We start from the raw sequence: 14,560 nt of genomic DNA, 5'->3' as shown, positions 1-14,560 counted from the left end.
CGTGTCCGGTCAATCCTGTCAAAGATGGTAACCGTGTTTGATAGTACCTTTTTATTCCGCCAGAGTTCGCATGAGCGTTACAAGCTGTCAAATCGGAATAATCAACATTACGGAGGTCTGCTGTAACATAACTAATAGTTAACTACTAACCACTCGGAAAAACAGGTATTTGAATAAGACGGTTAGTATTGTTACTAAAAATACAACCGAATACATCATTACGATCATTTTATAATGGAAGTATGTTTACTACAAATGTCTACAATTCGTCAATAGTTAAACAAATTAATATTTTTTTCTTTTTTACAGTTTTGCCAAGAATGCAGGCCTATCCAGTCCTCTCTGACGTGGGCTGGTGAAGTCATCCCCTCTCCCCCGCCCCCACAGCATGATCACGGCTCGGCCCCCCTGGCCGCGGGGGCCCGGGGCCCTGCTGTTGCTCGTGGTACTTCTCTTCACCAAGCCAATGGATGCGCAAGGTGAGTTCTCAAGACTTGAGTTTTTATTCATAACTAGCTATACCCCGTCACGCGTTACTGTGGCTTAGTTCTTCTGTGCAGATATAGAAACATGTTTGTCAGTTATATTTGTGTATTCGTTTTCGAGTAAATCGTGAATCGTAGTTGGAATTTTTGAATGTCATAATCTCTCCAAATTATTGATAATCCAGTTAAAAACGGCATATCGTAACCCGGGTTCATGCACCTGCATTTGCCCTGATAATTTATAATGACTTTTAGGAACACGTGTTCCAAAATCGTGATAATATATTCGTATTTTAATAAAAGTTTTTCAGGAAACCTATAGAGTTTGTCACAATAAACTCTGGGAAAAACTCAGGAAAAGAGTAGTTTCGGAAGATATAATAGCGATTCTTTGAATTTGGCACACGCAGCAAGAAAATGTGGTGAAATGGTCTGGCGAGTTTTCCAACCCATTTTATTTGAAAAGTGTAATAAAAGTAAAATACCTGGGACATATTTTCACAGGCGACCTGAAAGACATCGAGGATATGGAAAGGCAAAGAAGAACGATATCCGTTAGAGTAGGTATGCTGTCAAAGGCATTTTCACCTTTGCAGTACAAACGTGAAAAAGATACTTTTCAACGCATTTTGCAGTTCGCTATACACGCCAGAACAGTGGGTGGATTACACTGCATCCCAATGGCATAAGCTAAAAGTCGCTTACAATAATGCTTATCGCCAACTATTCCGCCTACCGAGATACTGCAGCGCCACACTACTGCAGCAGGAAATGTTCCTGGAGGGACGAGTACACACTTTCTTTCAGTACGCGCTTCTCCGCCATCACATGAGAAGCTTATGGCGCAGACTAAGTTGTTTGTCACTTTTGGCACTTTTGTGCCTATCGGAATCACCCATGTTTTATTATGATTTTTCTTAAGCTAATTATGTATATTATTTCAAATATGGAATGTATTGCATTGCACTACCCCCTGCATACATTCTGGATAAAATTATTATTATTATTTTTCGGAATAACTTATTGAGTAAAACCTCAAATTATAATATTTAAATACTGAAGACAATATTAGTGATTTTTTCAAACGAAAATCTGAAACAGAAAAATCAGAAAAGGAAACGGTCACATCTGGGACTCGAACCCAGGACCCTTGTCTTTCCGGGACAATGCTCTACCAACTGCGCTAATGGGACCCTATCCTATTCGGTCACTTTTTTTTAACTGTATCATACTTCGAATAAGAACTACCAACGTTGTCTTCATTTGTCCTGGGTTCGAGTCCCAGATGTGACCGTTTCCTTTTCTGATTTTTCTGTTTCAGATTTTCGTTTGAAAAAATCACTAATATTGTCTTCAGTATTTAAAAATTATTATTATTATTATTTTCATTATGGGCAATAAAATTTTCGACATAGTGGTTATCTAGAAAATAATTTAAACATAGTTTCGAGATATTGCAATAAGACATAAAGAGCAAAACAAAAATCACAACTAAAGCCGGAAATCATAACAACTAACGCACTGCTGCACCTCGATTTTTCTAGCGTTTACTTGAACAAAAAAAAAGAGAAGAGTTTTTCGCATATACTTACCGTGAAAGTATAATATTAAACTTTAACCAAATCCAATTACTGAACTGGACGCCAAAGACTACAATCTCCTTGTTTTGAACAATCATCTGTGTCTACCAAACAACAAATGATAATAATTAGTACCATCCCACTTCTGCAGCAGACGAAACGTGATTTAGCAATAAGAATCCCATCAAGAGTCGTGATAGCCGATAACTTAAGCGCAGCTGCAATTTATTAAAAGAAAGTAAAGACAGATTACTACGTCAACTGTATAAAGAAGTTGTAATTAATGTACACTGCTTTTTTATACCTACTCATCTCAAGTTTATGAAATACTGAACTTCGTCCACATTTAATACTGAGATACTTTCAGATCATAGAACCAGATATAAACAGCGCAAATTACAAACTGTCAATGAATTTTTTTTTCCGACTTTACGTCCGGGTTAAATTTTCCCTACAGGAAAAACTAAACCCTTTCACAAACTTTTCCACAAATTATCATCTAGTCAATCAACACTATGCAAGTGCATTATATAAGCAAAATAAATACAAAACAATACAAGAACAACACGTCAACTCACCAGAGATCAAATGGGAAAATAATTCACCGACTCCAGATATTTTCATATCAGAGGGTTCGGCTCGGTAAAACTTCTAACAGGGCCTATAAATCCTACTGATCCCTCAGTATAAATATTCAAAAAATCTTTCATAATCCTACATGTATTTAAAATGAAATTAATATAAATGAAATTAAAATAAATTCTTTGATAGATCTAATACTATTTATATATTATTTGTTAATTTTCTATTATTTTTTATTATAACTATTTGTTAGTTTTTTTATCAATTACTAGCATTAGTTTTTACTACCCGAAATCGGTAAGAATTTAGTAATTCACATTAACGAAATTACGCATTTTCGTATTGGATGTGTACATAATGGAAATGTTGATTTCTTTAAATTCGTTCTAAACAGGAGGCCCTAAGGAAAAAAAATCCCTCAGGGCCTATGTCATCCTTGGGGATACTGTGTAGAGAGTCTTTTATGGAAAGGATTGACAAAAAAAATCGAAGAATGTTTGACTGGTGGATAAGAATCTGGGTTTCAATGTGTCCAGAATTGATGGATGTATCTATTCCTCCCACTTTGTTGCAAGGCGATGGGTCGAGAAAGTCCGCTGGAAAAGTCAAAAGGTCTCTCTCAACCAGTCTCTTCTGATCCGTCACACCACGCAGTTGTTGGGCAAACGCGTCCACCGCCAAGACCTGGACAAACCTCATCCCACAAACCACTTGAGGTGGCCTATGGCAGGGGTGTTGGTTATCCAAAAATTGGTTCCCGGGGCTGCGGTACCCATACCCGCCACCCAAATTTAAAACAGTTGGGTTGAGCTGGAGATTCCTGATAGAAAAGCCGTTCAACGTTCGTGACGTCTGAATATAATCATATTTTCCGGAAACATTAAAAAAAATCAAGTTAGGTTAGGCAAGATTTTTTGTTTATTTTATTGTACGACAGAGTCCATTTACTGTTTTATATTATATCTATAATAGCATCTCTACTGTTTTAGAAATTTCATTTAATATCAGCATTCGACCTGTCATGCTAGAACAGTGTTCTGCCATGTGGTATCTTGAACGAGTCGAGGCGACGACAACGACTGAAGTTTTCAGGCAGATTTAAGCCATAGCATCCCAAGAGGAATGGGCTATCAATAGATTTATTGACAGATTTACATAAGGTCTGTATGGTATTATATTCTTGGTGGGTAATCAAACACTATTCCAAGGTCTCACAAATATCTTTAGAAATCATTTTCTCAGTCAATTAGCCAGGAATTGAGTCAATGATTTCATCTCCAGTTTCGCAGTTTGAGTAATGTAAAAGATTTATCTCGTTAATCTCTGTCACAGAAGGTTTAGCATCTGTCACAGAGATTTCTGCATTCTTCTGCTTTGGAGAAAGCCGATGTCTGATATGCAATGATAGATGCATCTAACAGCTTTGTCGCGTTAAGGAGGGAGTTATGTTGATTGCACTTAATTTTGCAATTATTTTTTAAGTGGTTCAAACCTTTTTATAATTGTGATACCGTTTAAGAGTCAACTGCGCCAGTAACATCTATTGTTAATAAATAAATAAATAAATAAATAAATAAATTGTTAGGTCTATGGCATCATCACTTCTTCTTGATAAGCACTCCACAGAATAACGTATTTTCGATTTACTATTTAATTATTTATAAATTCCGATTTTATTATTTGGTGCTCGAACCTACGAATACTGGCTATTATGTCAAATAATTTAGTTGAGTTTTATACCTATTGCGATTATTTACGAAAAAGCGCGTTAATACATAAATAAATAAATAAAAATATATGTAGTATATCCCACAAAATATATGTAATATATCAAACAAACGATATATATATTTTTAAAGAAAGTCAAACGAATAACCTGACAATATTTGAAAATCTCCTACTACCACCACAGTAAGCTGAAAATGTTGCTTGTGTTGTGATGGAGTACTTAGCCAGCCGAGGAATTGAACACACTACGCCTGGGTGGGACCCAAACGCGATGTCAACTCGGCCACCGACCAGTCAATATATCCCAAAAAATATATGTAATATATCTCACAAAATATATGTTATATATCCCAAAAAATATATGTAATATACCTTACAAAATATATGTAATATATGCCCAAAAAAAAATCCAAAATTTCATTAAGAATTGTTAAAATTCTGCAAAAAGCACCTGTTTTTCGAATTCTCATGTAGACAGCGACCTACCTTGTTTTGAAAGTCAAGAGTGCAAAATTTCATCAATTTCGAGAAGAAACTATAGATTTTTATAGAGAATTAAGCCAGGCCGCCCGCCATAGACAATATATTTTTATATACAGCGTGTCCGGGGGTAAAGTGCCTTAAGTTAGGGAGGTGATTCTACATGATGGTAGAAGTAAAAAAGATAAATAATATTTTTCGAAATTAATTAAGTAATACGTTATATCTATCATATATTAATTCGATTTCATTGATGTGTATACCTTCAAAGTTTAAAAAATTCGAATTGAGAGATTAAATAGTTTAATTAGTTAACTTTTGAATTAAATTGATTTAATCATACGTATTATTGAGCCTTTATGCTAACTTGTTTGATAAACCCTTTCGTTGGGCCCCCCAATGTCCGGCCAAAACAAAACTCGAGCCCAGACTGTGGAATGGCGGGGGGTGGGGGCGGGGGGAACGAACTGAGCTGTTTCCGTTTCCGCTATTATTTAATGGAGGAGTGGAGGTTGTGAATCATGCCTGAAGGGGGCCTGTGTGGAACCTGCCTTACACCATCTGGGCAGACTTGAAATTTGCAAAATACTTGAGTTTTACTGATGGAATTTTCCAGGGTCGGGAATTTCTAAGGCGTCCGCCGTTCTACTTAATCTTACGCGTGGGTTCAGCGTTCGTACAGTTAAACCAGACTGAATCCCAGTTTTAGGTCGCTTTAGCCATACCTGCAACGTGGTAATAAGACATATTTATAACGCGTTTCTTATCAAGGGTACCCGTGTTTTTTCAACAACTCGTCTTTAGGTTCATACTTCCATACCGCATAAGAGTCCCAAGATTTACTAAGCTGAGCCAGTGAAACTACACGTATAAAATAATATTAAATATTGCTAATTTATAAAGAATCTCTTCAAATTATTCGTAAACTGGTTAAAAACGGGATTGCAAGCCCTTAATGAATGAATTGGTAGGTTTCCTAATAAACTTTTAGTAAAATTCGAATGCATTAACACGATTTTGAAACACGTGTTCATTAAAATTCTGATGTTTTTCAAATTTCATCTTTGTATATTATCGAGGCAAATGCAAGTGCATACATTAACATGTGTTTCGACATATTACGAATTTACTAAAAGTTTAACAAGAAACGGCCTGCAATCCCGTTTTTACCCAGATAGCGTATAATTTGAAGAGCTTCTTTACAAATTAGCCATATTCAATATTAGTCATTTTTCTCCGTGTAGTTTACTTGTAATAACTAATAAACTGGCAATACTCATTTTCCGTGTATGGCATCCCCAGCTGTGATGTATGAAGGGTGAGGCTGAAGGTAGTGGAGTTGTGGGAAGTACCTGACTATTCAGATCTGGTCACAAAATACGGCTAAAGCGATTTCAGGGAAAGTATCGATTCTGAATAGTATTGAATCACCAGGGCGATAATGAGAGTGTCCACCACTCTGGAACGTGCTAAAACAGTTATTACATATTATTTTTTGTATTAATTTTTGGTTTCGAACCCGCGACCTCCGGATTTGTAGTAGAAGACCTTACCCCTCGACCACGGAGGCCGTAGAATAAAATATAAGGCCGGATAATATTCATAGGATTGAAATATAATATTATTAAAATTGTCAATTTTATTTGTCCATTTGGAAAAAAATTCCTTTAATCCTAAAGTATAATCACTTTTGCAAAGTTTTCTGTGTATTTATAATGCGTTATATTCATTGTATTTGTTAATTTTCCGTAAAAACAAATACTGTTTTAGAAACTAAATAAAATTATCTTTTCGGTGTATCCACTTAAAATAATCAACACTATTTCTAAATAGTAAAATTTTAATATCAAACGTGAAAAAAATTGTCAAAAACGCTAACCACATTTTTATAATTTTTTACTCCAGTCATAGAAAAATTGAAAGAATTCGATATTTCGAAAACATGTTCGTTTTATTTGGGGAATTTGTAAGAAAATTGTACCTTCACATTTATCTCGTTCTTACAATAAAAATAAGATTTAAAAATTATTCATTTTGAAAATTATAAATATTTAAGGCAAACTGAAAAAAATTATCATTTCTTTTTCTAACCTCAAAATTAAGTATTTCCACGTGATAGAAAAAAAGATAAAACTTATTTTATAAAATATGGTTGCGTGGTCATATATGACCCTTTAACGCTGGAGGACCATGAATTGCCACCCTGACATCAAATACGAATGTATTTGAGGCGAATGTATATGAGGCGAATGTATATTAGCGAATGTATATGAGGTGAATGTATATGAGGCGAATGTATACGAGGCGAATGTATACGAGGCGAATGTATACGAGGCGAATGTATACGAGGCGAATGTATACGAGGCGAATGTATACGAGGCGAATGTATACGAGGCGAATGTATACGAGACGAATGTATATGAGACGAATGTATGTGAGTTCTCTTGTGTTCTTTAAATCTCTGTGTTTCTAGAATCCTGTCTGCTCTCCACACTTGGTACTATGGAGGGTCGAACCTATACACTAATGAAATCTGTTGAAGAACTCTAACACTTGTTTAAGCTATTAATACTAGAACCATCTATATCTCGTATCTTGAATTATCATAAAAACGAGTATACCTACAAGTAACTTTTTAATATCCCACCCCGACAGCGATACGGGTGCATTAAATCTGGTACAGTTGAATTAAGCTATGATGTACATAATTCGACATCCAGAAATTCTGAAGTTACGCCTATAGAACTACATAGATCCATAAAAGCTTCTATCTTCCGTTATTTAGCATGCCATTTAAAATTTAATTGCAAATGATAGAACGGTGTACCGCGTATTTAATTTAAACCGTAGTCCGCGACACTAATCATAAACAACCATAAAGTAAAAACTAGGTAAACATTGGTAAACATGAAGCGTGCTCTTCTAATAATTGTAGTGTATGACTTTGGTATTGTCCATCAGATACATCAAGCAGCAAAACATTATGAACAAGGAATTTAAGACCATTTTTTATATACATATTATCAATGTGCAATTTCAAACTTAAATACAAGTATTTTTTTAAAGTTCGTTTTCATAGTCAAATTAATTCTCCTAATTTGATTTTTCTCTCAAGTTTACCGTCTGTGGTACTGGGTAGCCATTGTGTATGGAGATTTTATTTATTTTTCAGGAATTCTAGCATTTTTTAATCAATGTTAACCATATAAAAAAATTAAGGGTTTTTTTTAAATATTAAAATTTCCTAATAAAATTATATTTTTAACGCTAGAATTTGAGTTGTGCTGTGAACGAATAGCTTCAATATTACCGTTACCTTTTTCTTATATTGAAGGTCAAGTGTATAAAATTTCATCAATCTCGGAAAAAAACTGTAGGTTTTTATAAAAAACAAACCCATCCACAGACACACTTCTTGATATAGGCATGTAAATAGATAGTTTATTTGGACATGTATTTTAAAATCAGTTCTTCTAGGTTATATATATTAATTTGTAAGTGTGACAGCTGGCTTAATCTTTCTAATGTTGATTTTTACATAAGCGGTTAATTCGACATTTGTGAAAAAAAATATTACTTTGAAAATTGTGATCCAAACTCTCATTTTCAGATAGTTAGGTTAAATTTAATTTGTGAAACACTGAGTTTGACATTTGTAAGATTTGCATGTAGAATATATTACGATATGACATTGTTAAGACAAACATGTAGAATATATTATATTGTGACATTTAAAAAAAAACATATACCAGATATATAACAATAATTATACAGCCATCACTCGAAAATTATATAAAAAAAGGTGAATTATTTTTTCTTTGTTTTTTTGCTTGTTGTAAAATATTAATTGTTTAGGTACTGAAATAAATTTGAATACATATTATATACTTTAAATTTAAAAATAAGTACTTCATTCACCATTTACATTTTTATAAGTCATAACTATTAACTCATTAACTATTAGAAGTACAATACAAAGTTTGTTTATACTTACACTTTTGTAAATGAACGAAAAAGTAGTAGTTTCATTTAATTAGTTTTTAAAAATTTTAATTTTAATTTTATAGTTTCTAAACGTTTCAAAAATAGAACTCCGCCAAAAATGTACAAAAATCTATAAATATTTTTAATGAAGCTGAATGTAGTGTCTTTTAAAAATAATGCAATGGCTGAAGTCAGTGAATGTAAAATTACTTCAACCTGTACCAGCTGTAAGCCTGCTAAATAACTACCTGCAACATTATAAGCCTTTACCTTTACCTGTGCTTGGGTTAGGTGTACTACAGTTCTATGGTACAGTACCTGAATTTGCTGCGTTGCGCTTAGCTGCTCACCGGACATATTGTTTTATTCAGGGCTGTGGAAAAGGGTCTCTGGTATATTATTATTTTTGATATTTTTGTGTCAGTATGACAATATAACACTATAATTGACGACATATGATTTTTTAATTCGCATTACAGCATCTACACCGCAAGTCAAAATATATGTCAAACGGAGAGATCGAACTTTGCGGTTTTGCATCTTCACTCTGTTCAAGATACCACACGGCAGAACCGATTTTCTGGCAAATTTCTAAAACAGTTAATATATTTAATGGGTTTTCATAAACTTCGAATACCGTTAAAAATTTTGAAAGATTTAAAGTATATTTTTCTGGTTATGATTATCGTATCTATAAAAATTTATAGTTTTTATATCATCTTTCACAGTTATTGATTTAAAAAATGATCTAAAATCGCACATTCCGAAATGGTTCCAACTGGCTACAACGTCACTATAACATTGACAGCGAAAATTTCTGGTAATACGGCTGTCGCAAACGTTACCCGACGTGACGTCAACGCCGCCAAATTCACGAATAAAAACGAGCATATGGTTTTCTTATGAAAAATATAGTAAAAATACCTTCCGGATCGTAATTATCTCCGAGAATTAAACAGACAGTTAAAATACCCTATTACTCCTTAAATAATCTTAAAACTTTTTTTTACACTTTTCTTCCCAAATGTTAATGTAAAAATAGGAAATCTTGCACTGATAATTAAACTTTTCTTCCCAAATGTTAATGTAAAAATAAGAAATCTTGCACTGAAAATTAAACTTTTCTTCCCGAATGTTAATGTAAAAATAATAAATCCTGCACTGTAAATTACACTTTTCTTCCCAAATTTTAATGTAAAAATAAGTTATCTTGCACTGTAAATTACGCTTTTCTTCACAAATGTTAATGTAAAAATAAGAAATCTTGCACTGTAAATTAAACTTTTCTTCCCAAATGTAAATGCAAAAATAATGTATCTTCATTCGTTCAATATTCCAGAATCAAAATCAATCACCGCCTACTAAGAAACCCAGAAACTTTCCATATTCCTTTCCAAAGAAACAACCTAACCTTCTCCCAACATCTTATGCGAATGTATCGCTACATAGCATCCACTGTAGTGGCAAGATTCCGGACATGTTCCGGGCATTACAGGATCCAAACGTTATCGTCTCTTGTTTTTATTGTTGTTGATATTTTTACATCTTGTTTTATTCTCAAACACACCGTTATTGGACGTTTGGTATTTGTTTTTTTTTATTTATTTGTATTTTTTAAGTTAACCCCTGTATGTTGTGTACATCTGTTTGTCTGTCTATCTTATATCTTATATAAATAAAAATGTTAATGTTCGTTCGTTCAAAATCTTAAATCTCTGAAAGTTCTTGAAATTTTGATACACCATTGCATTCAAATACGCGTAACAACATATTTTTTTAAAAAACAACGCCATCTGTTGGACAAAAATGTTTTTTAAATAGCGCCATCTGTTGGACTTAAAGGCTACACGCTCTATTGTTTCTCTGCCTGCTTAGACAGACTGAGCATTAGCAACGCGTGATGGGTACAGCTAGTTGTAAATACAAATATTCGTATAATCTTTCAAATTGCCGTTTTTGAGGTGGCTTATTCTTCAATGATTATTTATCGGTGAAGTACTTCTAGAGAGGTATTTTGAGGAAGCACTTTTGGATCCACAAATCAAAGACTAACTTATGTATTTCATGTCAACACCTTGTTGAGTGTCCATGTTTCGAAGCCATATGGAAAAAAAAGAAACATATAAATTAATTATTCTGATTCAAAAATTTTGCAATGGACTTCATCCAATAATCCTTTATCCAATGATCATTTTTGAATCGTAAACATGTCATAATTCATCATCTCCCCTTCATTCAGCTGATAGCATAATCGTCATCGACGCCATTAAGTCATCAGTATCACTTGGAAATTACATCACGAGTAATGAGACAATTGATTCAAACTTTGAATCACACAGGATGGAAGGTACATTTTGAAATAGGGACATATAAACAAACAACACTGAAGGCTAAAGGGAGCCTAAATTTTAAATTGGGATAGGTACCCTAAAACAAATTGAGGATACTCGAACCATCAGAACGGACAAGTAATCATACACTATTAGTGCCTTATCTTACCATACGTTCAGGTGGAATTTGTAACCACAGTGGGAATCTTAAGTAGCTCTGGTAATGTTATGTATACACTTAAACAAATTGACGATACTCGTACCAACAGAACAAAGTAATCATACACTCCTAGTGCCTAGAAATGATATGTACATAACATGAAAAAATTAACAATACTCGTACCAACAGAACATACAAGTAATCATACATCGTAATAATAACATATCATTTATATAGCGCAGTTTCGTTTAATTTAAATTAGAACAATCGATACAATAACAAACGTACGATTCAACTTAATTTTAACATCGTATGTGCAAAAGATCTTTTTAAAAAATTGGGCTCTGTAAATTATTAACGTAGGTATTAGAGAGTGTTTTGTCTATTACCAAAATAATACCAATACACTCCAATTGATAATTTAAACATGTTTACAGTTGAGAGTTTGTTACGTTTTGATAGTTTAATTCAACCAAACCTTTATTGAATTAGATTAACGATAAAGGGTCAGTACAGAATTCGGAACACGGATAATTGATTAGATTACTACGATGTAAATCTAAGCTGATGTGAGGTTCGAAATACGTAAAGCTTGTGACCCTAATAGGTGACCCTAATATGTTAATACTATCAGTATTTATTGGTGTTAAGTTGACGTTAACACATTTCTGGAGGGTATTTTTCGCGATGAGTCTACGGGCGAAAATAAAGGTTTTAAATCGCCTATATCTTCGAAAATAATGAAAATATTTTCATTAAAATTTCTACGTAGTAACTCAGCATACCCAAGCTATAAAATTACTAAACGAAAATCGAATATTATTTGAAATGCAACTCAATTAACCTTGCAATATGTTTATTACGGTCCGCCTATCAGTATTTGCACATACCTGCTTTTTTTAAATACGCCCGACATCTCTCGCTTGCTAGCGTGAATTGGGTTTCAGGGTTATAAAAACCCTCATTCCAGGAATTAATTCATTAAAATAACGAAATATGTTATCTAAATAATAAGATATAATTTTGTTGAAATACCGATGTAAACGAAAGGCACATAGATAAAAAGACTTGTATTACGTTTCGATAATTATGTACACATAGTTGGGACCTTTACATAGAAATTGGAATATAATATTCATATAAAAACATTGAATAATTCTGTCTTTTCTGCCGTTGAAATGAGGACGGCGCAAAAGGTAGAACTACCCTTCCTGCGGTTAAAAGCATCAATCGACCGAACTCGAACGGGTAGAACTACCTTTCTCGCCCGAAGTGTGTTTTAAGAAGTTAATTAAGTGTTTTCATAAATTTATTTTCTTTTATGAAATTTATAATAAACGTAGCTATGTAAAATGCTATTCCTATGATTTTGTCTAAACCAAAATGTATTGTCTATGCGATGTAATTTCAAAGAAAATTGGATACTCTCAGTATCTTACTTACTTCAAAACCTTCCACTCCTCCATCTCTATATCCTTCCCCTTCCTACTCTCTTCAGCAGTAGGTGTTCTTGTGCGGTATTCACTTAAAAAAATATAAAACTTTCACTCCAGTATTACTATTCCTTTTCAATTTTTCCCATACATAAAGAATTTGATAAAAAATAAATTAATTATGATTTGATTGTAGGAAGTAGAAAAACCCTTTTCTGTCTATAATTTTTTGAAAAAAATATTTAGTCAAGTTTGCACCCCTGATTGCAAAGTGATACTATCTACTTCAGGTGGTCAGGTTGACAAGGAGACTTGCTCAAGTGAACACCGCTCGGGTCACTTCGGTGCTCGACCAAGCAGAATCATATGCTTCGAACACCAACTTTTCATGTTGGGTGTGGGATTCCTTCAGGAGGGTCATTCATATTGATCTGTTTCATAATTCACCAAAATATTTTTTATATTGACAAGACAATTGAAGAAATGATTTGATGATATTTACAAAATCAAAATTTATCAATAAATTGGTATAATTGAAGCAATTTTTTGTCAAAGTGGCTATAGATTTCCAGTGGTGCTAGGACAGCTGCACGGAAAAAAATTAGTAAGAACTTATTACAATTTTTGGTAATTCTGTTAAAAACGGGAATGCAGGTCTTAACGAATAAATTAACGGATTTCTTGATATTACAAGTATTATTATATACTTCATCTATTACTTGGTGTTTCTTGCTGTCATGACGAAATGCGAAAATTTCATGAACACGTATTCCGACATCATTTGTAATTTACTAAAATTTTACCAGAAAACCTGTTAAATTATTCGTTATGGCCTGAAATCCCGCAATGCAATTCTTAATAGATTAGCAATATCCATTTTTCTCCGTGTGGGTTATTATAAATGCATGCTTATTGCGTATATTTGTTTGTTATCATTTAATTTATGTACGACAAATTTACAAGATTTCTTATTTTAACATTCTTAAGAAAAAAAAGTATTTACACAAAATATACATTTGAGCATAAATATATTATATAATTATAATAATTAAAGCTAAAATATCCAGAAAACACCTATAGCTGCATTCCTATATTCTAATTTTGGTTATTTTATGCGTATTTCTTTTTTTTTGTGATATCTCTACGTTTGGCTATCATCCGGTTATCTTCATCATACATCCCGAAACAGCCCATGCACCAGCTTAGTTAAGGTTAGGTTCTCTAAAAGCAACGAGTAACCCTTACCTTATGTTGTGGCACTAAACGGAATAAACACCGGAAGATCAGAAGACCCTTGTGCTCCTGGTCCCCTAAGTATGAGAAAAAACGAATATTAAGAAAAAAATGAAATTAAGGCGAAATACTACTTAGGACGGGTTGTTTCGGAGAAATTGAATCATTCTTCAAATTTAAAGTTAATTTTCAAGTTCTGTTATTATTTGAGTTCTGTCAAGAAACTAGCCTATAATGGTATAATAACAGAACTTGAATAGGACTTTCACAGAAGATGAACGTTGAAATCTGATGAATTGTTCAAATTCTGTGAAACAACAAACAAACAAAATTATGCGTATTTGGTTTGAATTAATTAATTTTGATTACATACTGCAATCAGAAATGAATTGAAATAATCTAGCATTATTTGGTACGTCTTTTTACAAGCCCGAAAAAAAGTATCAGGCCTATAAAAACTGCTTTAACGTTCAAAATCCCTTACTTACGAACCCATTTTCGGTTATCGTTTTATTTTATAATGTGGCAAATTAAGTTCTTTAGAAAATGATCGTAAAACATTTAA

At 33.2% G+C, this 14,560-nt stretch overlaps 1 protein-coding gene across 1 annotated transcript in view; it reads left to right on the top strand.

Annotated features, from left to right (window-relative positions):
• Cad96Cb (protocadherin Fat 4-like Cad96Ca) overlaps nt 1-14,560 on the top strand; it is a 109,408-nt gene that overhangs the window by 45,767 nt on the left and 49,081 nt on the right. Inside the window, exon 2 of the mRNA XM_089647106.1 lies at nt 310-479. Within this exon, the coding sequence (XP_089503232.1) occupies nt 389-479 (91 nt within the window). The 5' untranslated portion in view covers nt 310-388. The remainder of the gene's footprint in view (nt 1-309; nt 480-14,560) is intronic.

This window comes from Hesperophylax consimilis, chromosome 26, assembly GCF_061612785.1.
Source record: "Hesperophylax consimilis isolate HC1 chromosome 26, BYU_Hcon_1.0, whole genome shotgun sequence".
Taxonomy (NCBI): domain Eukaryota; kingdom Metazoa; phylum Arthropoda; class Insecta; order Trichoptera; family Limnephilidae; genus Hesperophylax; species Hesperophylax consimilis.
Note: the sequence above shows the minus strand (reverse complement) of the source record. Positions and strands in the feature narration are given on the sequence as shown.